Here is a 22,119-nt window from a genome sequence, read left to right as displayed (position 1 = left end):
TGTAGTGCAATTTCTCATATTTCAACTTTAGTATATCTGAACATCACTCTACATGTTTCAAGTTACTGTATATATATTTTATTAAATTTGCTTAATTTATATTACAGGTTTTGCCAGATCTGTAGTAATAGAGTGGTGTCATATACATACTGTATTTAAATAATAATAAAACATCAGAACTCCAAAGTTAACTATATCAGGGCTATAGCTGAAGCGCTGTCATCTGCAAGACTTTTACGATTTGCTGTAAACTAACCATCCGTTACTACCATCCATTTTTGACCAGCTTGATCCACTTCAGGATGTGAATCCAGGCCATAACTGCAAGGGGATGTCGAAGGTAAGAAGTCACCGTGCCAGTTGTACTAATTATAAGTAAACTACATTTTAGATCATGTAATTATTATCACACAGTGATCTATAATAAAATCAAGTTAAAGTGTCATTCCTGTTAAAGTCCAACCATATTATAAACCAGCATTATGATGCTGAAATAGGGTAAAACCTACAGCTGTAGAGGCCGTAGAGCAGGAAGCAAAGTGAATAGCAATTAATGTATCAAAGGATATAGGGGACACTCACACAATTTTAAATTTTACAGATTTGTTAACATAGAGTATGAACACATAAAATTAATATAAATGCATTTTTGAATTTCAATCACTGCATGCAATTTCCTTCCATCAGATTTCAAGCGAGCTCTTTTAAATGTTTGGCACCAAACCTGAGTATTACTATAGTAGATGAAAATCTAAAAACTGTGTAAATATTTAGCCATCCATTAAAAGTATTAAACTTCTGAAAGAAAGAAAGAGGTTTTGAAATTGTATTGCTAGATTTAAAATGTTTTTATATTTTTCCATAACATTTCATCCGACATTTAGAATAATGTGCATTTTGCTGTAGTTTGACTGACAGCTTTATATTGTATTGATGTTAACATGGATGGATGTATACATCCCACCCAGGGTTGGCTCCTGTATGAATAAGACCCCAAGCAATCCAATGTTAGATGCAGTTTGGAAAGTTAATTTTGGAATCTTAGTGGCTTTATGATACAACAAATCAGTGGAATACAAATGTAATGAATGGTTAAGAAATATTTTTCCTCAAACCTATTTACACTTTTCAAACACATGTAACTTGCATTTGGCAAAGGAATAGCAGCTTCATTAAGGTGGAAACTAATTTAGTATGATATTTGGGCAGATGTATGGCAAATCCTACAGTCTTATGTGACCTTGCTTGATGTTGATATATAGGAGAGTTCATTTACATCTTCTGAATAGTTTCACATATGATTTTGTGTTGCCTCTCCCTTGCCTATTTGCATTTAATAGCAAGTAAGAATGCCTAACAGGGATTAGACCATCTGGTGTAAACTAGGGTTTCAACATCCTTTATCTAAACTGGTGCTGTGGGTGCCAGAGGTGGAATCAAATACGGGAGGTAGACCTCAGGAAACGTTACAGACAAACACAACCTTGTCACAATAAACAATAGTGTGACTCATCATCACCCCTTTGTCGGGTGTTTAAGATGTCCCACTGATGCAATTTGACACTGTACTATGGTTTATAAACTCAAAGTGCAGACATATACAGTATATGCATATGTGCTATTCAAATGCTGTTTTCTTTATTCAGATGTTAATACCTGTTCTAAAAAATCTTGACCATCAGAATTTTAAAGCATGGCAGTCAACAGACTGAAAAGAAAAAAAAAACATTCTTTTCATATCTACTGTAGTTTGTGGCTCACGCAAAAAAGTCAAGCTAAAAGGACAAATTAGATTCTTTGGGCAACATGGTGGTGTAGTAGTTAGTGGTCCTGCCAAACAGATCCAGCATTCTGGGTTCAGATCCAATGATTATTCTTTTGTGTGTACTCTCCATGTTTTTAGTTTCCACTGAGTACCCTGCTTTTACTCCCACAGTCCCCAAGACCTTCAAGGTTGCTTAATTAGTGACTATAAATTGGCTTGAGTGTGGTGTGAACATGTGTGTGCACTGTTATAGACTGAGGTCTTGTCTAGGGCTGTTTCCTCCCTTGTACCACTGTGATCTAGTTTTGGATTAAGTAGGGCTTGATAGTGTATGTATCACACCCTGTACAATACCTTAATAAGTATGACTGTCTAAGTCCATTCAGTCTAGACACTGATCTTTTCTCCATCTCAGTTATATACATATTCAAACTTTGGAGTCATGCCAGGACATTGCCAAAATCACCCTTCTGCCCATTTAGGCTCATAACACAATTGGATAGCATTTTTGTTTTTTGTTGACAAGAATGTGTCTGATTTTAAATGAGCCCAGTAAAATCCTTTTTTGGCGCTTTCTTGCTCAAAAGATATCTGGGGCTGAGTGAGCACCCTCAATATTTGTACCAGTGTACCAATAGTGTTTCATTAACATAGGAGACACAAATCTGACTCCTTGAAAGAGAAAATGTGAAAGTGTTACTGTATACCAGAATTGTTTTCACCCTTCTTTTTTATTTTGGAGAATATTATCAGTCAGTCATTCTCCAACCTGCTATATCCTAACACAGGAACACGGGGGTCTGCTGGAGCCAATCCCAGTCAACACAGGGCACAAGGCAGGAACAAATCCTGGGCAGGGCATCAGCCCACCGCAGGACACACACACACACCCACACACCAAGCACACACTAGGGACAATTTAGGATCGCCAATGCACCTAACCGGCATGTCTTTGGACCGTGGGAGGAAACCCACACAGACATGGGGAGAACATGCAAACTCCACGCAGGAAGGATCCGGGAAGTGAACTCAGGTCTCCTTACTGTGAGGCAGAGGCGCAACCACCGCGCCACCATGTCACCCGGAGAATATGATTAAATTTGTTTTAAAACTTTTTCTGAAATTAAACAAAATTAGCAATGCAGTATTCTATTGAACACATACTGTAGGAATTCCATTTCAGGGTTACTTCTTATGTAGGTAGTAGCAATAAAACATGTACAGTATTTTAATAAATAACTAAAGGAGTGCTTCTTACATTTTCTTTGAGGTAAGCTGGTGTGTTAGAATGCTAGGACAGTGTGAATCTGGTTCCTTCACTTGCTCATATTGTGGCTCTAAAGCATGTTCTTAGAACAATGTAGGTGATGCAGGTGATATGTTAATTCTTAAAGCTGATAAAAAATAAACTGCAAAGTGTATGTGTGTGTACTGAATTGTGTGTGCTCCTCTTTGTGGTATCCTAAACCTACTATATGTTAAGAAAGTATGGATTTCTTAAACCAAATGTAGGTGACACATGAGAAAAATATTATTTCAAAACACATTCATAAAATGGTGTTTCCCCATGAAGCGTTACTATCTACCTACCTGTCTATCTGGTGGGGTGACTTATTCACCTACCTTCCTCAAAAATACTTTAAAAGTTTCTCCTCTGACCTTATACTTTGCCCCACTGCCTCTTTAAAGGTCAACTAGGAGTTACTGTCCAAGGTAATACCTACAAATTACTTCAGATGTCAGGAACGCTCTTTAAGGTCCTATGGACATCTCAATGGAACAGATAAACCAAAATCTCTTACTTCTTTTTTTCTTTTTTTGGAAAAAGGTCAATAAGCAAGAATAATTTGCATGTTTCAGTCCTGCAATTAATCTTTCAACACTTTGAATATTAGCCTTCAGATTTTGAAAATGTGCATTATTGACATGTTTCCATAGGATACCTATCCTACAGTTGAGATACAGTATACTGTAGCTTCAAATGCTTGGGAATATCAGTGCTATAGTAAAACAAGTCAACATCTGATTATGAGAAGGCATACATTTTTTGTCATGGTTGTCAGGCTTTACTGGAGACACAGTATACTTATGAATACCAAATCAACTCAATCACTTGGTCTCAATCCCAGACTAACCCACCATTGAGATTAACATTGCTTAAATTAGCTTGTGCAACTATAAGAACAATAAGTAACACAAGTATTTGTTAAATTCAGTAATGTGGCAATGAGAATAAAGTACTGAGACTGAGGAACAGTGCTACTGTTATTAATGTGTAGTAACTCAGAAATAAAGATTTTAGGGAAAACTAAGTGAAATATCTATTCATACACTAAACTCAGTAAATCCATTTTTAAGGTTGTGGGGGAAATAATTAATGCAGCAACACAATTGTGAAGTTTAGAAATCATTCTTCAAGTCATACAGAAAGGCCAAGCACAATTATTAAAGGTAAGCCTTGCTTCACTAAGCTGATTGCTGATTTACTGGTGTACACACTCATGTCTCGTCATATGAGCACTTAAAAGCAACCACCCAGTCTGATTCACTTTAAATCACTTGCAATTAAACCTCAATGTAAAATGCATTCATCAAAGGATTGCATCATGATATATAGACAACAGACTGTCATCTGAAACATTTTAATTTTATAATATTGTAAAACAGTAGCAAACCTTAAATCCCAATGTACATTGAAATACATTTACTCACAAAATACAGTACATAGCCTGGTTAAATCTTTCTCATCGTCACAACAATTGAAAAAGCCTAAAGTTTTCTATTTGATTCACTGCTTTTATAAATATGCCTTTTCTGTTTAAGAAGACAGGGAGACAGTGACTGTCTTGACAGAGTCAAGTAGAGTAAACCATTAAGTTTAGAGATATTTATTTAATTGACTGCATGTCTTTATATTATGGGAGGACACTGGAGTACCCAGAGAAACCTGATAACATGTAAACTTCATACATAGGGCAACCCTCCTTGGAGTTGTATTGGCTCCAGGCCATGTGAGGTAGGGATTGTTTATTAAATAGGAAGACATAACAGGCTAATTGTGACGGTATATTTTTGCTTCAATGCTATACAGTCACAGATTTTGCTGTAAGTAGAACAAGGAAGTATATGTTGAAATTTCTAAAATAACATAGTTGTACATGTTTCTAGATGCACGTTTAAAATCATTTCCTGAAACTGTACCTCTTACACTGTGACAGTGCACAAGCAGGCAACGTAGATCCATAACATTCAAATTCTCTTAATCCGAATCAGGGTCACAGATGATGAGAGTCAATCCCAGCAGTTCTTTGTGTAAGGCAGCTCACCAGTCCATCACTGGGCCTACTCTCACACTTAATCAAATTCACACAATTTGGATTTGCCAGTTCACCTTAAATACACAATTTACAGGAAAAACATGCAAACTCCACATGCAAAGTGAACAGGCACAAAATCCAAGACCAGGGCATATGATCCAACCACTGCACCACAATTGTAGGTCCAAATAATATATTTTAACATTCAGATTATATTAGCTTAGTGTTGAGCCACTGACCCATACAATGTAGTTTTACATTGCTGAGCATTTTTTCTTTCCTGTAGATTTTCCTGTTCTCTTTACAGTGTCCAACAGCAGATCACTAACTTTCCTTATAAATGCCTCAAAGTTCATGTAGAAAATAATGAGAAACTGGAAAATTGTACTGAAATTAGAAATTAATTTTGCATATAGATGTTTCTCAATGTAAGAAAAGACAGTAAATTCAGTAAAGTGCCTCTCGGTAGCCTGCATTGTTAGTTTTACTTAATTGATTTTGCTGTCAAACTTTGCTTGTACTCATCCTTTCTCTTTTTACTTCTAGAATTCTATTAGTGTTGACACTATCTATCTATCTATCTATCTATCTATCTATCTATCTATCTATCTATCTATCTATCTATCTATCTATCTATCTATCTGTTTTTTAAATCAGCTTCTGTGTGGTCCGTTTCCTCCCACCTGCTATGACTAAGTCCCTTCTTTTCCTGTAAACCTGACACTAAATATTCATACCTTTCCATTTTCTTACACCTTTTATTGTAGCTCTGTGTCACAGTGGGCTTGAGTCTGCATCAAACATATTGAGGAAAGTAATCATTGGCTTACCACCAATCCATCCTAAGTCCCTATTACTCACACTGGGAGTATTTAGAGTCACTGTTCAGCCTGACACACACATCTTGGGAATTTGGGAAGAAAACTAGATTACCAGGAAAGAAATCCATTCAAACACTTAAGCGTATGGCATTTAAACTCATTACAGACGGTCTGGCTTTTGCACTATGATCCTTGGAGCAGCAAGGGAGTGGTGATAGCTACTGAAGTTGTGTCATTTTTTATCAAGCAATACAATGAATCTCAACTTTATCCCTAGAGGTGCAAGGTGAATTTATTGTATTTATTTAAGGATTTCTTTAATACAGTTCCTGTGTAAATAATTTCACAATATACACAGTGTATTTTTCCTATGTATACTTTACTTTTGGGTGGCACAGTAGTTAGTTCAAAACGTCAGGGGACTGGGAAAAAAAATCACCATTCGGTTACAGTATTGGTGGAGTTTTCATGTTCTCTCTGTGTTGGCGTATTTTTTCTCCCACAATCCAAAGACATAATAGGTTTACTGGCACATCCAAATTGGTCCAGCTCGAGTTTGTGTGGTTATGTACCAGAATATGCTCTATGATAGATCTTTGGCCAGTCCAGATTTGGTTATCTTAGAAAGCATTGTGAGTCAGTGGATCAAAGCTTGGACCCTAAACCACTAGATGACCAATTCAATAACCGCCTAATATGCAGACCACATAAGCTACCTATGTTTCAACTGTAGAAATTTATAAACAAATACTATGACTAATAACTAAAGCTATAATGGTTGGCACTTTTGCCTCACAGATGCAGTGTCCTGGGTTCAAATTTATGCCCAATTATTGTCTGCACAGATCTATATCCTTGTATGTGTTTCTGCGAGTACTCAGGTTTTCCTCACACATTTTGAAAGTTAAACACATAAGGTTAATAGGTATCTATAAACTGGACTTCCGGGAGTAGGGCTTGCAATGGACTGACATGCTATCCAGGCCTGTTTACTACCTTGCTTCACCCTCTGTGGCCAGAAATTTAATTAAGTTGGTTTTAGAAAGATATGCTGTACTATATTTTTAAACTTGATGCAGCAGAAGTAAGTTAAATGGAGGATAACTCAGTTAGTCAACAGTTGTGTCTCACCCTGTGTAGCAGGGTTTAACTTCATGTAAAATAGTTATAAAATATTTGCTTGTCTCAATAATTAAAAACACTAATTTGATAATTTACGCTTTAAGTGTGAGAATCTTCTTATATTTAGGGGAAAAGAGCCATTATCTAAAAGAAAATGGCTGAGAACCTGTATATAAGGTATTTATTGATTGGCTTACAGGGCTTTGTACTTAGTCTATCAGCCTATGAGATGAGATGCCTGTAAAGGTACACATTGGAGAGTTTGTGCTGTGTTCTTCATTCAGCATAAACACTCATGAGGAAAAAGGCATTGAGTGAATGATTTATTCATTGTCTCCCTTTCAGGAATGCTACACAATATTGGCAGCACTGCTGGGTTAATGGTATGCATGTAGACTGTCAATAGACTGAGTCTTTCCTTGTGCCACATATTATTTTTAATCACCCAACAGTAGCAGCAGTAGAGTGAGACAGTTGGTTGAAGTGAACGTGAAAGCTGATGGAAGAGAGACTGCACTTGAGGCACAGTGATTGCGAGAGGTTGCTGATTCCAGTCAGTAACCGGTAACTTTTCAGCGACCACAATACACTGCACCACTGGTATAGGGGGAAAAAATCAAATGGATAGGTTGAGTAATGTGCAGAAAGAAATTTTCAAGAGAGTATGTGCATTACTCAAAGACAAGCTCATAGAACTCAGTAATTTCCTACAGCTTCCAGGAATGGACATATCTATGAAAACCCGCTTGTCACTCATATCTGTAAGTGCCTTGAGCATGGGAAAGGCGCTATATAAATACAGTAAAATATATTATTATTATTATCTCTAATTAGTGACTATCTTTAAAGAGAGGAACTGGGAGATCTAGAGGACAGTGGCATATCTGAACTTTTGAGTGTCAAAAACAAGTTAAACAAATTGATGGCTACTTCTTCTACTAATGAAACAGTCAAAGAAAATAAGGAAATTCTTGTAACCTTCAGTTTAATGCAAAGACCAGTCGCAAACAGAAGGGACTTTAGTGATCCCCAGCATTTAGTATGGTGGATTGGTGAACCTGGTCAAAAAAAAAGGCTGTCATTCCTCAGCCTTTTTCGCCAAATAGAGAGCACACTTAATAAAGGTTACTCAGAGGAGGAGATAATGGATGGAGTATTCAGAGCTATTTATCCAGGGCTTCAGCTGCACAGTTTCCTTAAGGGTAAATCACGCTTGAAATTACCAACTCTTAGATAAATTATTTCTGCAAATTAATAGGAAAAGGTGCAAATGAACTGCATCAGAAGCTGACAGCAGAGGTTCAATGTAGTACAGAGACTCCAGAGAGTTTTTAATATGTTTTCTCGACCAGAAGCAAAAAATACAGTTTGCCTCACAGAATCCAGTTTGAAGTATGACCCAAGACTAGTGCATAATATGTTTTTACATGCTGTACTCACTGGCTTGTATTCAGAATGACCTCCAGCCATACATTTTAGATCCTAAAACCACAGACCAACTACTTCTAGAGAAGATAAACATTTTCTCTGCAAATAAAGTAGAGAAAAAGAATAAATGTATGTCAGTTTGGTCAGGCAGCACTGCCACTATTAAATATGGACAGTTAGATTAACAATCTGTTGAGCATAAATGTCAGACTAAACAGACTCAGGTAAACCTAGTATCAAAGCTAAAAGCCCTTGGTGAAGATAATGCTCACATCAAGGAACTATTCCAGCAAACAACCTCTCAGCAATGCTGTGCAATTTTAAACAAAAAATAGGAGGTAAGAGCAGCTTAGCTTCACTGCAGTCATGGACCTCAGAACAGAGTGGGCAGGAAAAGCCAGGGTGGAGTACAAATAGGCCTGAGTGGCACCTTGAACAAGGCATTGTTAGGTGTGAACAACAGGGAGGGCAAAGTGTTAAACAAGAACAGCAGGGAAACAACAGAGCCAAGTAAATGGAACAGGCTCGGCCTCCATCATATCCAGCCCCACAGCAACAAAATTTTACCCCATTTCAGCAGTAAGCTACAGTGTCATATGCGTACTGTATAAGGCTTATCCATTATATTGTATAGCCCCAAACAATTATTCGGCTTTACCACAACTGCATGCAGCTACTCAACAGAATCCTGTCCCAAAATATCCATATTAAGGTTTTAAGGTTTAAGGTTTCTTTATTTAGTCATGTTCACACAAGAAAACATGAAATTTGCCTTCTCAGTTGCATCTAATAACAGACAGAATGAAATCTTCTTCTTCTTCTTTCGGCTGCTCCCATTAGGGGTCGCCACATCGGATCATCTTCTTCCATATCTTTCTGTCCTCTGCATCTTGTTCTGTTACACCCATCACCTGCATGTCATCTCTCACCACATCCATAAACCTTCTCTTAGGCCTACCTCTTTTCCTCTTCCCTAGCAGCTCTATCCTTAGCATCCTTCTCCTAATATACTCAGCATCTCTCCTCTGCACATGTCCAAACCAATGCAATCTCGCCTCTCTGACTTTGTCTCCCGTCCGTCCAACTTGACCTTCTAATGTACTAATTTCTAATCCTGTCCATCCTCGTCACACCCAGTGCAAATCTTAGCATCTTTAACTCTGCCACCTCCAGCTCTGTCTCCTGCTTTCTGGTCAGTGCCACTGTCTCCAACCCATAGAACATAGCCGGTCTCACTACCGTCCTGTAGACCTTCCCTTTCACTCTTGCTGATAGCCGTCTGTCACAAAGCACTCCTGACACTCTTCTCCACCCATTCCACCCTGCAATAAATCAAAACAAATAGAAACAAGGCAGATTAAGGTAAGGCAGTTATATAATGCATATTTACACCAAAAAAAGGTTACAGGATATATATCTGTAGTACTAGAGTAAATTACATCTTGCCTGAAGAAGGGGCCCGATTTGCCTTGAAAGCTTGCATATTGTAATCTTTTTAGTTAGCCAATAAAAGGTGTCATTTTGCTTGGCTTTTCTCTACAGGATATACCTGTATATCAAAACCTGAATCATTATCTTGGATATTTCTTATTGAAAAGCCGAATGGCACAAGGAAGAAAGGAATTTCTGGTGCGATTTGTGTGGGTTTTCAAAAAGACTATCCTTCCTGATTTACTGAAGTTTAGTTCTACATGTAATGGATGTCTGTCATCATTTGAGATGATTTCCAATTTCTTTAACATTGCCCTCTAAAACACACTAGTCAAATCATCTACATCAGCCCCAATAACTTTAGCTGCATACTGCTGGAGCTTTTTTGAGTTTAGGTTTGTCAGACTATTAAACCAGGCAATGAAGCTGAAAGTGATCACAGACTGGATCAGACTGTGATAAAAGGACAACATGAGGTCCTTGTCTACTTTAAATAGTTTGAGTTTATGGAGGAGAAATAAGCTCTGGTTGCATTTAGAGAATATTGTTTTCGTAGTAGTATTCCAGTTAAGATTGTTATTTAGGTAAATTCCTAAGTATTTATATTCAGTCACTATTTCTACCTCCTCCCTCAGAACTACAATAGGTGAACATAAAGATTTCTGTCTCTTAAAATTAAATATCATTTATTTGGCCCTTTTTTACATTTAGAGTGAGAGAGTTTTTATTGCACCAGTTTACCATACAGTCCACTTGATTTAGATAGTGGCTTTCATCCCCCCCAGATATGCGTCCTATGAGCATGGTGTCATCAGCATAGTTGATAATGGAGCAGTGGTCATTATTCTGTCTCAGGTCACTTGTGTACGCATAGTAAACAGTAATGGTGATAAGACACACCTCTGCGAACTTTCTATGTTTGAATGAATAACTTTTGAAAAAGTGTCCTGTACTTCAACTGTCTGTGAACAGTTTAAAAGAAAGTCCTGAATCCATAGTGTAATAAATGGGTTTACATTCATATTGTTCAATTTCCCAGTCAGTATATGAGACTGTATGGTATTGAACGCTAAAAAAAAAATCCAAAAATAGTGCTCTGACATATGAACCAGGCTAATCAAGAAAGGTGTAGATTTGATGTAAGATAACAAGCAGAGCATCTTCCACACTTCTGTTTGCACAGTAAGAAAATTGTGCCCTGTCTCAACAACTCTGCCCACAAAGAGTAAAAAATTGTTTCCAATGTCAGCAGAGAGGGAGTGAGGAACTTTGCTCTCACTATTTTAACTGTGTCAGCAGTGAGCACTGCAAAGCAGGACGTAAAGCATGGGGAATAAGATCATATAAAGAGGTCCCTTTAAACCAAGGTGGGTTATTCCTACAGAACAGGGAATAATCAGTAAAAGTGAAGAAAGAGTACTACCAGTGTCCCAGCTGTGGCATAATACAGTGGTGTGAAAAACTATTTGCCCCCTTCCTGATTTCTTATTCTTTTGCATGTTTGTCACACAAAATGTTTCTGATCATCAAACACATTTAACCATTAGTCAAATATAACACAAGTAAACACAAAATGCAGTTTTTAAATGATGGTTTTATTATTTAGGGAGAAAAAATCCAAACCTACATGGCCCCGTGTGAAAAAGTAATTGCCCCCTGAACCTAATAACTGGTTGGGCCACCCTTAGCAGCAATAACTGCAATCAAGCGTTTGCGATAACTTGCAATGAGTCTTTTACAGCGCTCTGGAGGAATTTTGGCCCACTCATCTTTGCAGAATTGTTGTAATTCAGCTTTATTTGAGGGTTTTCTAGCATGAACCGCCTTTTTAAGGTCATGCCATAGCATCTCAATTGGATTCAGGTCAGGACTTTGACTAGTACACTCCAAAGTCTTCATTTTGTTTTTCTTCAGCCATTCAGAGGTGGATTTGCTGGTGTGTTTTGGGTCATTGTCCTGTTGCAGCACCCAAGATCGCTTCAGCTTGAGCTGACGAACAGATGGCGGACATTCTCCTTCAGGATTTTTTGGTAGACAGTAGAATTCATGGTTCCATCTATCACAGCAAGCCTTCCAGGTCCTGAAGCAGTAAAACAACCCCAGACCATCACACTACCACCACCATATTTTACTGTTGGTATGATGTTCTTTTTCTGAAATGCTGTGTTCCTTTTACGTCAGATGTAACGGGACATTTGCCTTCCAAAAAGTTCAAATTTTGTCTCATCAGTTCACAATGTATTTTCCCAAAAGTCTTGGCAATCATTGAGATGTTTCTTAGCAAAATTGAGACGAGCCCTAAGGTTCTTTTTGCTTAACAGTGGTTTGCGTCTTGGAAATCTGCCATGCAGACCGTTTTTGCCCAGTCTCTTTCTTATGGTGGAGTCGTGAACACTGACCTTAATTGAGGCAAGTGAGGCCTGCAGTTCTTTAGACGTTGTCCTGGAGTCTTTTGTGACCTCTCAGATGAGTCGTCTCTGCGCTCTTGGGGTAATTTTGGTCGGCTGGCCACTCCTGGGAAGGTTCACCACTGTTCCATGTTTTTGCCATTTGTGGATAATGGCTCCCACTGTGGTTCGCTGGAGTCCCAAAGCTTTAGAAATGGCTTTGTAACCTTTACCAGACTGATAGATCTCAATTACTTCTGTTCTCATTTGTTCCTGAATTTCTTTGGATCTTGGCATGATGTCTAGCTTTTGAGGTGCTTTTGGTCTACTTCTCTGTGTCAGGCAGCTCCTATTTAAGTGATTTCTTGATTGAAACAGGTGTGGCAGTAATCAGGCCTGGGGGTGGCTACGGAAATTGAACTCAGGTGTGATACACCACAGTTAGGTTATTTTTAACAAGGGGCAATTACTTTTCACACAGGGCCATGTAGGTTTGGATTTTTTTTTCTCCCTAAATAATAAAAACCATCATTTAAAAACTGCATTTGGTGTTTACTTGTGTTATATTTGACTAATGGTTAAATGTGTTTGATGATCAGAAACATTTTGTGTGACAAACATGCAAAAGAATAAGAAATCAGGAAGGGGGCAAATAGTTTTTCACACCACTGTAAGTGTAAATACTGGGTGTTTCAAATTTAACTGCTAAAAGAAATATCAGAGTGAGATTACTGGAATCATTATAGGGCCATGGTAGGTGACAAGAAGTGTGTTAGTTTCTCAGTGTCAGGTTAATCAAAATATTCCCTGTAACTTCGCTGGTGGGCAAATAGTGCTATGCAGAGTGCTATCTCCAGAGACATCGATGTGAGGCAATATGTGGCACAGGTTCCCAGGTCTGTATCATTGATGAGCAGTGGAGAGATGTGCACTTACCTGGAGTCATGTTGAGGGATGTTTTAGAGGCAGTGGAAGACGCATGATGCATTACAACTGGTGGCAGCCAATGGTGCAGACATACTATATGTAGTATAGATTGAAATCACTTTCAAGTTGACATCACCTTGTGCAAAGGAATTGATCATACCAGATCTTGTTCTGAAAGGCAGGTATCTTTCTCATCTCATATTTGGATTTAATGTGATTATATAGATGATAAAGGAAAGTATCAAAAGAAAACTTATAGACAGGAATGGAGGGCAACTATGTGAAACAGTAAGAGCAGTATTCCCAAGGCTCAGGAGAAGCAAAGTCAAGGCATGAATTACTTTCATGAGAATTCATGTGAGAAGCAAGTTAATACAACAAAACAGAGGGTGAATCCACAGTGGGCAAAAGACCTTGAATTGCGTGAAGTTCTGGTAACCCTGCAGAAGGGTACTCACTCATGCATTATGTATTGATGTTCGGAATAGGACAGAGCACGGCATCATTATTCCTGGAAACACAGTGCTTGGAACATGACGGGGTGTCACAGTTGCCTCTCCTGTTCAGCAGAGGATGACAATCGTAAACACAACTGCAATTTATAGGACCCACTGAACATGCAACAGTAGTGTTATTTTTCTTTTGAATTTTTTTCCAGGTTTTTTGGAGGCTATAAAGCTCCTGTAGGTGTTGTTTCTAGAATTTTTACACTCAAGGAGTTTAATTCTATGGTTACATTCTTGATTAGAGCCATCATTTAGAAATTGACTTTTATTTAATGTGTTTTCCAATGCCATTTTGTTTAGATTATGAGGTGGCCATTTTGTTGTTTCAGTCGTCATTGTGCAGCTCCTGGTTGCTAGAAATCTGGCTTCTAGGGTCATGGCATCAGGGTTAATTGATGAAGCATTAAAATGACATCTGGACAGCCATTTTCTATCTTCAATTGGACAAAACATAGCAACTAGTGATTCATTTTTTTGGTTTGTGGGTCAACAATTTAGCACTGCCTTTTAAGCTTTCGTTTTTGGTTTTCGATTTGGCTCTGACATCTCTCTAATTTTCTCTTCCAGTTTTGACCTTTGCTTTGCCCTTCACTCTTTTCTTTCTCCTTAGATTCAAGTGCTAGACCAATAGCCTATTATTTGTTGTGTATTGGGCCAGCTAATATAAATACAAGGCTTACTCTGACTTATATTATTCATTGTGTTTATTCCATTGCCAGCTCGTTGCATTGAAATATCAGGAAGGACTATTCTCAGTTTCTTACTTTAACTGATTCACAAAAGAAGGGATAGGCTTTAACTCCCTGTGACCCGTGACTGGATAACAACTAAATGTATTAAAGGGAGGGATAAATGAAAAGAAGGAAGTCCTTTAAAAGATTAATCTTTTTAAATTATTTGTAATTATTCACATTTTTATGATAATTTGAATGAGACTCATTTGACCTTTAAAAAAAAGCTGTGCCCTAAATGTCATGTTTCTTCACTCCCAGTCTTTGCTTCAGAAAGAGTTTCACTTCTGGATCCACCTGCCTACCTGACTCACACACACACACACCCATATGCTTATTCCCTGAAGGAGGCAAACTGAGTACTTGTTATTTTGGAGTATGGTAGGAGTGTTTCCATTCTCCACGAAGCATCAGTGGCATAGTCTCAGTTTAAGAATACCTTTCTTTAGTCTTCCTTTAATAAAGAGATTCATGAAGAAAAGTGCTTGCAGATTTATTCAGAATTTATTAATACCTGCTTCGTTCAGTTTTGGCTTGGCGGCAGTCACAATACATTCAGCTTGGACATACAGCATAATAGATAATATAGTAGTAATTGCACAAAATATTTCAGGTCACAGATTTAATACAAAATTGAAATATACTGTATTTATAAAACATTTAGACATCTACAATAGCTTTAAACATACAGTGTGCTCTCTCATAAAATTCTCTGAAAATTCAAACATTCTTAAAATACATAAATTATTTAGTTGTCATATACAGTATTTAAAATAGCTTGAAAATACTTCTCTTCATTGACCACATCAAATAACAAATACAGTAAACAAACAATTCAGAATAAAGCTAGAATAAAATATTAATTTGTTTCAAAATATCTTTTTTCTTTTTTTTAACAACCCTTGGCCGACCTATTTAGGCTTCTCTGCAGCCACAAGAAGCTGTGAAATTGCATCCCACATGACAGAACAGCATCATTTTGAATGCTGTGCAAGTTCGAGTAGAACTAATTCCCTGTGAGCGTCGACTGCACCCCAGTAAGTGCCAAACAGTTTAAATAACTAACTCCTTCAGTTACTGATTTTTAATTAAGCAGATATTTTTAGGTAGTAAATCTGAAAGTATTCCCATCTGATTGTGAAGGCGTAAGAAGATAAATAGCTGTTGTAGAGTCCAGAAAAAATGAGGAATGTTTAGTAAAATAGCAATCTGTGCTGTTCTTGCCTAATGTGACACTTAAATCAATGATTTAGGTAATTCATTCTTTACTGTACAACATTTCCTTACAAACAGGTGCAAAACATATTTTTGTGCTACAAATATCTATATCAATAAAGATTAATTACCATGATTTAACCATATTTTAATGAATGATGTAATTGTTGTTGAGTTGAAATGTTTATTTTCAGACATTGCAGCATATAAATGTTGCATACTGTCTGTAATCGAATTGCTTTAGTCAATCAAATGACCCAGTATATGAAAACTCCAATTTTTAGCATGGTGGGCAGTTTAACTTGGCTCTGTTATGGAATCATTTTTGTGCTTTGTCCTAAACAGCAGATTTTCTTTTCCAGTTTTGATATATTTAATTTTTCTAAGCTATGTTTAATATGGAATGTATAACAACAGTGGAAAAATAAGGCAGCATCAAATGTGATTGCTAACAATATTTATACCTTTTTAGGCAAAGATAACAGTGGCAGTTACAACTAGGCTGGGGATTTAAAGCCCAACCAAATACATTATTGTTCGGTATGATTTGTGATACGTTCTTTCATAAAGACCTGCAATGCCATTCAAATATGCAGTCTAATATATTGGGCTTGAAGTTCTTCTAGGGATCCACTAACTCTCTTCTCCCCCACTCCAATGCAATCTGGTGGTGGAGGTGGAGGTGGAGGGTGATCCCAATAGACAGCTTGTCTTTTCCAGGTTTTTTGCACCTTGGAAGGGACAGCTTTCTAAAATAAACTTTGTCTCCGACTCTTCCCTCGGGCTGGAAAAAAAAGAAAACAATAACAAAATTCTTAACATAGTAAATACTACTAACTACAATCCAAAATTTATCAAAGAGGAACAAGTTGCAGTTGACCTTTCTTTTTTACAATACTGTAGTGTTAAATGGTTAGTTTTGACAGTGCCAGCATCATCTATTTTGCCAGTTCCCACCTGATGCCAGGCAAGAGGAAAAGAAGAAGGCCTAAGAGGAGGTTTATGGATGTGCTGAGAGAGGACATGCAGGTGGTGGGTGTAAGAGAGCAAGATGTAGAAGACAGGACGATATGGAAGAAGATGATCCGCTTTGGCAACCCCTAACAGGAATAGCCAAAAGAAGAGGTATAAGAGGTTTGGGTCAGACAGAGTTTCAGGTTGAAATGGGAATTTTACTGTGATGTGTTACCCTCTATCTTCTACAGCAGGGTTTTGCCAGACATGATGAGGGCTACACAGAGAATCACCGGTTTTGGACTTACAGAATAATGCAGTCTTTAAGTTCAAGTTACCTGAATGAGCTGTTGCTCTCAGAAAAGATTGTTTAGTTTGCATGAACATATGTATACTGTATGATTAGATTTATCCATTTGCTATGCCTGCAACTGATACTAGATGCCCATGCTTTAAGCTATCTATTAGAAGACAATGACTCTGAAAAAGGAGTACCTTGACAATGTTTATTGTCATTTGAATAGTTAACTGAATGAGATACATACAGCAGCAGCTGATCTTTTCATAAGATCAGTGATTTAGCCTAAGGTGTTGGCTGTACAGATGTCGAAGTGTTGGTGATGATGGTTGTAAAAAAGTTGTCTTGCCTCTTAATGGCAATTTGAGCACACTGTGACACATCATGGAAATCCTTTCACTTACTATTAAAACAATCATGGCAGACTTGCCAGTTACCATAATCCAGTCTATCAGTGTTCTAATTGCATTCTACTTCAAAAAATGCCCAAAATGTATGTCATAGGTTGTGCCTCAAGACCGCATTCAGCACATAACATGACTTATTTCATTGATTGTATTGCCAGCCATGAAGGCTTTTACTAAGGTCTGTAGCCTCGTTCTGCACCAGTATGTTATTCTTCAATAATGGCTTTATAATCATCGCTGACTCTAATGTCACATGATCTTTTTATCAGTATTCATGCTTTTTTAGCAAAGTATGTGACAGGAGAGTTTGGAATACAAAATGAAAGCAATTTGAAGTAAGTCACTCCTTATATAATGTATATCTTTCCTAAAGTGGAGTGCCAATTACATGGAATAAAAGTGAAATTCTAAATGGTTAATTTTCACATTTAAACTAATAAAACATCAGTTAATTAATGCACCTCAAACTTGGAACCTATGTATAGATGAAAGAAAAAAAATCTAACCTGCTTGTTGAAACATAGATCCTCTGCAACCTGGATCATTTTGGAGCTGAATTTCCTTCAACGAAAAAATGGATGCATCTAAAAGGAGACAGGAAGGGTATAAAGTGAGAATGGAAACATTGTCTGTGATAAGTCTGTTACACACACACATACAGGAAATATACACATTTTGGCAGATTATTATTATTATTATTATTATTATTATTATTACACCATTTTATTCAACTTGCCGTCTCTGTTTGTCTGGGTCAAATTTTGCAATCAATTTTTTACTCACTTTTACCAACCCAATTTCCTTCTAACTTTCCATGCATGCTGTTCTCTGGTGACAATGCCATATTTCATTGGTTTTGGCCAGGGATTTGTACGTTAATTATGTCAAATTTAAATTTCTCATTTCTTTATATTATAATTTTCACGAATACACATAAATATAGTGCTTTTAGCCAACACACATATACATGAATTAGCGCTGTTGGTGAAGTGGTTAGCGTGTTGGATGTTCAATCAAATGGTTGAAGGTTCGACACCAATGTACACAAAGTATATATTTTTTAATTTTACCAATTTTTCATAATTTATATACAACTTTGGTGAAATATTCTTTTCAGTGATTTAGCGATATTGCAGATAAAGTGCTGGGCTTTTCTAACAAAGATAGAAGGTTTGATTCTCCAATAGACAAACACACATTTTGAGTACTTCACACGTGTAAGATTTCAGTTTTTAGGATTTTCTGAATTGAGAAATGAACATGAAGGAATGTTTTATTTCATTTTAAGATCGTAGGTTTGATTCCACTCTGTCGCTAATGACATTTCTTTCAAATCACCTTCCCCCCAAGTGAAGGTTTTTGGAACATGCCGAGGACTGTGTGGCATTAGGGTGGCTAAAAAGCATATGAAAAAAAAGTTTTTTAAGTGACACGATTTTATTAAAAAATGTGCTAAAAATGAAAAATAAACGAGGGCTGGATATAATACATCTCTAAGTCAATGTCACAGTACATGGCCTTTTGTCATGCAATCGCAAGTGCTGATCTTGTCTCTGCACCATGTTACACAACTAAAAATCACAGCCCACATTACAGTTTACTGACCAAGCACAGTTCTTCTAGCGCAGTCATGCTTGCCCCTTTTTCTGACATCCAATAGCATGTTGCCTGACATAGTCGAACTTTACAATGGGTTAACAGCTGCAGTGAGTTCAGCAGCAATCTCTGCCCTTGAACTATTTTTTCCATTCTGTTATGTTATGTAAAATATCAGACATAAGACAGATGAGCTTCTCTTTTGCTTGTGAGGTTCAAAACATGCGTATTCCTTATTCCTTGTCGCTACATTCTGTGCATTGTACTTCTGGATGTGCATTCATTAATTGGCTCATTTGGTTGTCTCCTGCATACATAGCCTTCCCCCTCCGACTAACAAGAAAATCAAACATGTTTGATTTTATCCTAGCTAGTAGCAGACTAGTTGGTCTCATTTGTAAGGCAGATCACATTAGACGATCAGCTTCATGGGAGTGTGCCTCCAGATGGTTAAGGCTACAAATGGAAATTGCTGGAAAAGTCATCATATGTGACATAGCTTTTAGTCACTTAATGCTATGTAACAAAAATATAGACTTTGTTAAGGTCTTAGATACCAGATAACTGATGCATTATAGGTAGCTTCTATTCCAAAGTGTTGTCATCTGTATTAAAACTAAAGCGTGTCTAAAAGTCTTGACACATCACATCATCATTGAAATACCTAGGTAGCCCCTCTTCTAAAGTGTTGTTTATTTTTATATATCATGCATTTCTTTTTGAGTGTGTACCTGTGTGTACAGCAACATGGCATTTGTACTGTATGCTGTATTTTAAGTTCCATTGTAATTGCTTTCAAGACATTGCAGAACAAGGTGTAATGTAAGTAAAATTACTTGGCTGGGTGGAATTAATCCATAATGGTAAATGTTACTGTGCATTAACAATAAGGAGGGGAAAAAAAGAGAAAAAAAAGAATTTAGATTAAATTTGGTAAATTAAACACAACAAATCCTGTTCAATTCCTTTGTATGGTCCTTCTTTGTTTTGTCATAATCTTCTTATATAATATGCTACCATGGCTGTCCGTTTGTCTTTCCTGGATATTAAATCGTCTGTAGCTTGCAAACCGTTTGACCTATTTACCTGATATTTGGTACACATATACTACGTGATGTCTACTATCCACTTTTGGGGCGATGATTGACCTCCAGGGTTATTCCTGTTTTTATCCATTCATCCATCCATTTTCTAACCTGCTGAATCCGAAAACAGGGTCACGGGGGTCTGCTGGAGCCAATCCCAGCCAACACAGGGCACAAGGCAGGAACCAATCCTGGGCAGGGTGCCAACCCACTACAGGACACACACAAACACACCCACACACCAAGCACACACTAGGGCCAATTGAGAATCGCCAATCCACCTAACCTGCATATCTTTGGATTGTGGGAGGAAACGGGCGCCGGAGGAAACCCGCAGAACACGGGAGAACATGCAAACTCCACGCAGGGAGAACCCGGGAAGCAAACCCGGGTCTCCTAACTGCGAGGCAGCAGCGCTACCACTGCGCCACCGTGCCGCCCCTCCTGTTTTTATTTTTATTTTATTGTAGAATCAACACTCTGCAGCAGCTAGCAAGTCAGCCATGTGGAGCATGTGTATGGGCGCCGTTCTCATCCCTACCACGTCATTTCCTCTACCTCTTCATATCTTAATTCATTCTTGAGGCAGATTGAAGACTTAAGTGCCAGCTTAAGTGAAAAAATTAAGAAAAACGTACTAAGTAATTGCAGCACAAAAACTGACTTAATCAGTTTTAACGCGAAAAGATGCCAACTGAAGAAGAGAAAAAGCGATCCGCTAGGGTGGAGAAAAGAAGAGCTGCTCACGAAGCAGCAAGCACATCAACCTCAGAGCAAACAAATTCTAAACTTACAGAGAAAGAAAATGAAAACTATAAGTCAAGTGTATTCACTGCACATTATCGTGCAGTCTGCCGTTACTGGTTGTTAATATTTGTGAAAGAATTTTAAAATAGTCATAGAGTGAGAAAAACAGGAGGGTGTTTCTTAATTCCTTCCTTAAAATAAACATTTTTTAACTACTTACACATAGTTTGTTAAGATTTTTGCAGGTATTTGATATGAATGAGTATAAGGGTAGATTAGTCAGTGTAGGATATCCAGTTCAAAAATGTTTTTCTGCACTGATGATGATGGTCAGTCTGTAGTTTATACCAGTTGTTGATACCATAATACCGAAGAGTGTCCGATTCATTGAGTGGTGTAGAGCGTAACCACATTGCACTGAAAAAGAGTAAGCAGAGCTGACCAGAAGAAGTCAATCACTTTTCTACTCCATGCCTGGGCTTGATTCCTTAAAGGCGTCAGTTTAAATTTAGAAGTGAAACTACCTGTGGCAGATGTAGTGTGAATCAAATATGATGTTTTTGCCGTGATTTTTCCCTTATTATAAAAAGTGTTCCTAAAGTTATTGAGACACAATAAATACTAAGAAAAAAATGGAAATTTTACATTGAAATGTTGAGAGCAACTGAAAATGTTTTTTTAGTGTATATTATTAATATACACGTGTGTGAGAAGTTCTGTCAGATTTTTTCATGTGGATGGGGGAGGATTGTGAAAAAATTGCTAGTGCCGAAAAAGACTATGGTGCAGAACACCAGCATAACTGTTGTAATTATCAGAACTTGCGTGACAAGAAGCAGAGCAGAATGAAAATGGATACTCCAATCAAAGTAATTAAGTAATTACAAATGTTCATTTTAATATTCATTTTCCTGCAGAACTATGGTATTTAGTTTAACATTTACTGAGCTATAATTTTTTAAAAGGTTCCATTCATTTATAGAGATCCTGTAGTTTACAGATAGAGCTGGTTTGTTCATTCTTTTATTTTATCTATTTGTCCCTTGGAGAATATCTCAAAACTCAAAAACTACATAATAATAATTGTATTATGATAAATAACAAACCCCTCTCAAACATACACCAGAATGACTAAAAGGAAAGAAAACTAAAAAGAAAGAAAATGTCTGATTTGTCAGATACAGTCAAAATGAGGCATTATGTAGACATACTGCCATTGTTTTAAGCAGCCCCAGTCACATTTCCTGAAACACTTCTGCTGAATGATTCACTAAATGTTAGTGTGTCAGAGAGAAGATGTGTACATATAGAGTATATATTTTTATCTATACTAATAAAAGGCAAAGCCCTCACTGACTGACTCACTCACTCACTCACTCACT

The 22,119-nt window shown here is 37.3% G+C and overlaps 1 protein-coding gene across 3 annotated transcripts in view; it reads right to left on the bottom strand.

The window, feature by feature from the left end:
* Positions 1–14,912: 14,912 nt before the first annotated feature.
* The window catches only part of cdk18 (cyclin dependent kinase 18), a 324,367-nt gene continuing 317,160 nt past the window's right edge, over positions 14,913–22,119 (bottom strand). For all 3 annotated transcript variants that reach the window (XM_039748505.1, XM_039748503.1, XM_039748504.1), the window contains 2 exons: positions 17,816–17,893; positions 14,913–16,434 (listed from right to left, as the gene is read on the bottom strand). In XM_039748505.1, the coding sequence (XP_039604439.1) occupies positions 16,400–16,434; positions 17,816–17,893 (113 nt within the window). In that variant the 3' untranslated portion in view covers positions 14,913–16,399. The remainder of the gene's footprint in view (positions 16,435–17,815; positions 17,894–22,119) is intronic.

The sequence above is a fragment of the Polypterus senegalus genome, chromosome 3 (assembly GCF_016835505.1).
Source record: "Polypterus senegalus isolate Bchr_013 chromosome 3, ASM1683550v1, whole genome shotgun sequence".
Taxonomy (NCBI): Eukaryota; Metazoa; Chordata; class Cladistia; order Polypteriformes; family Polypteridae; genus Polypterus; species Polypterus senegalus.
This window is presented reverse-complemented; position numbering and strand designations above follow the sequence as displayed.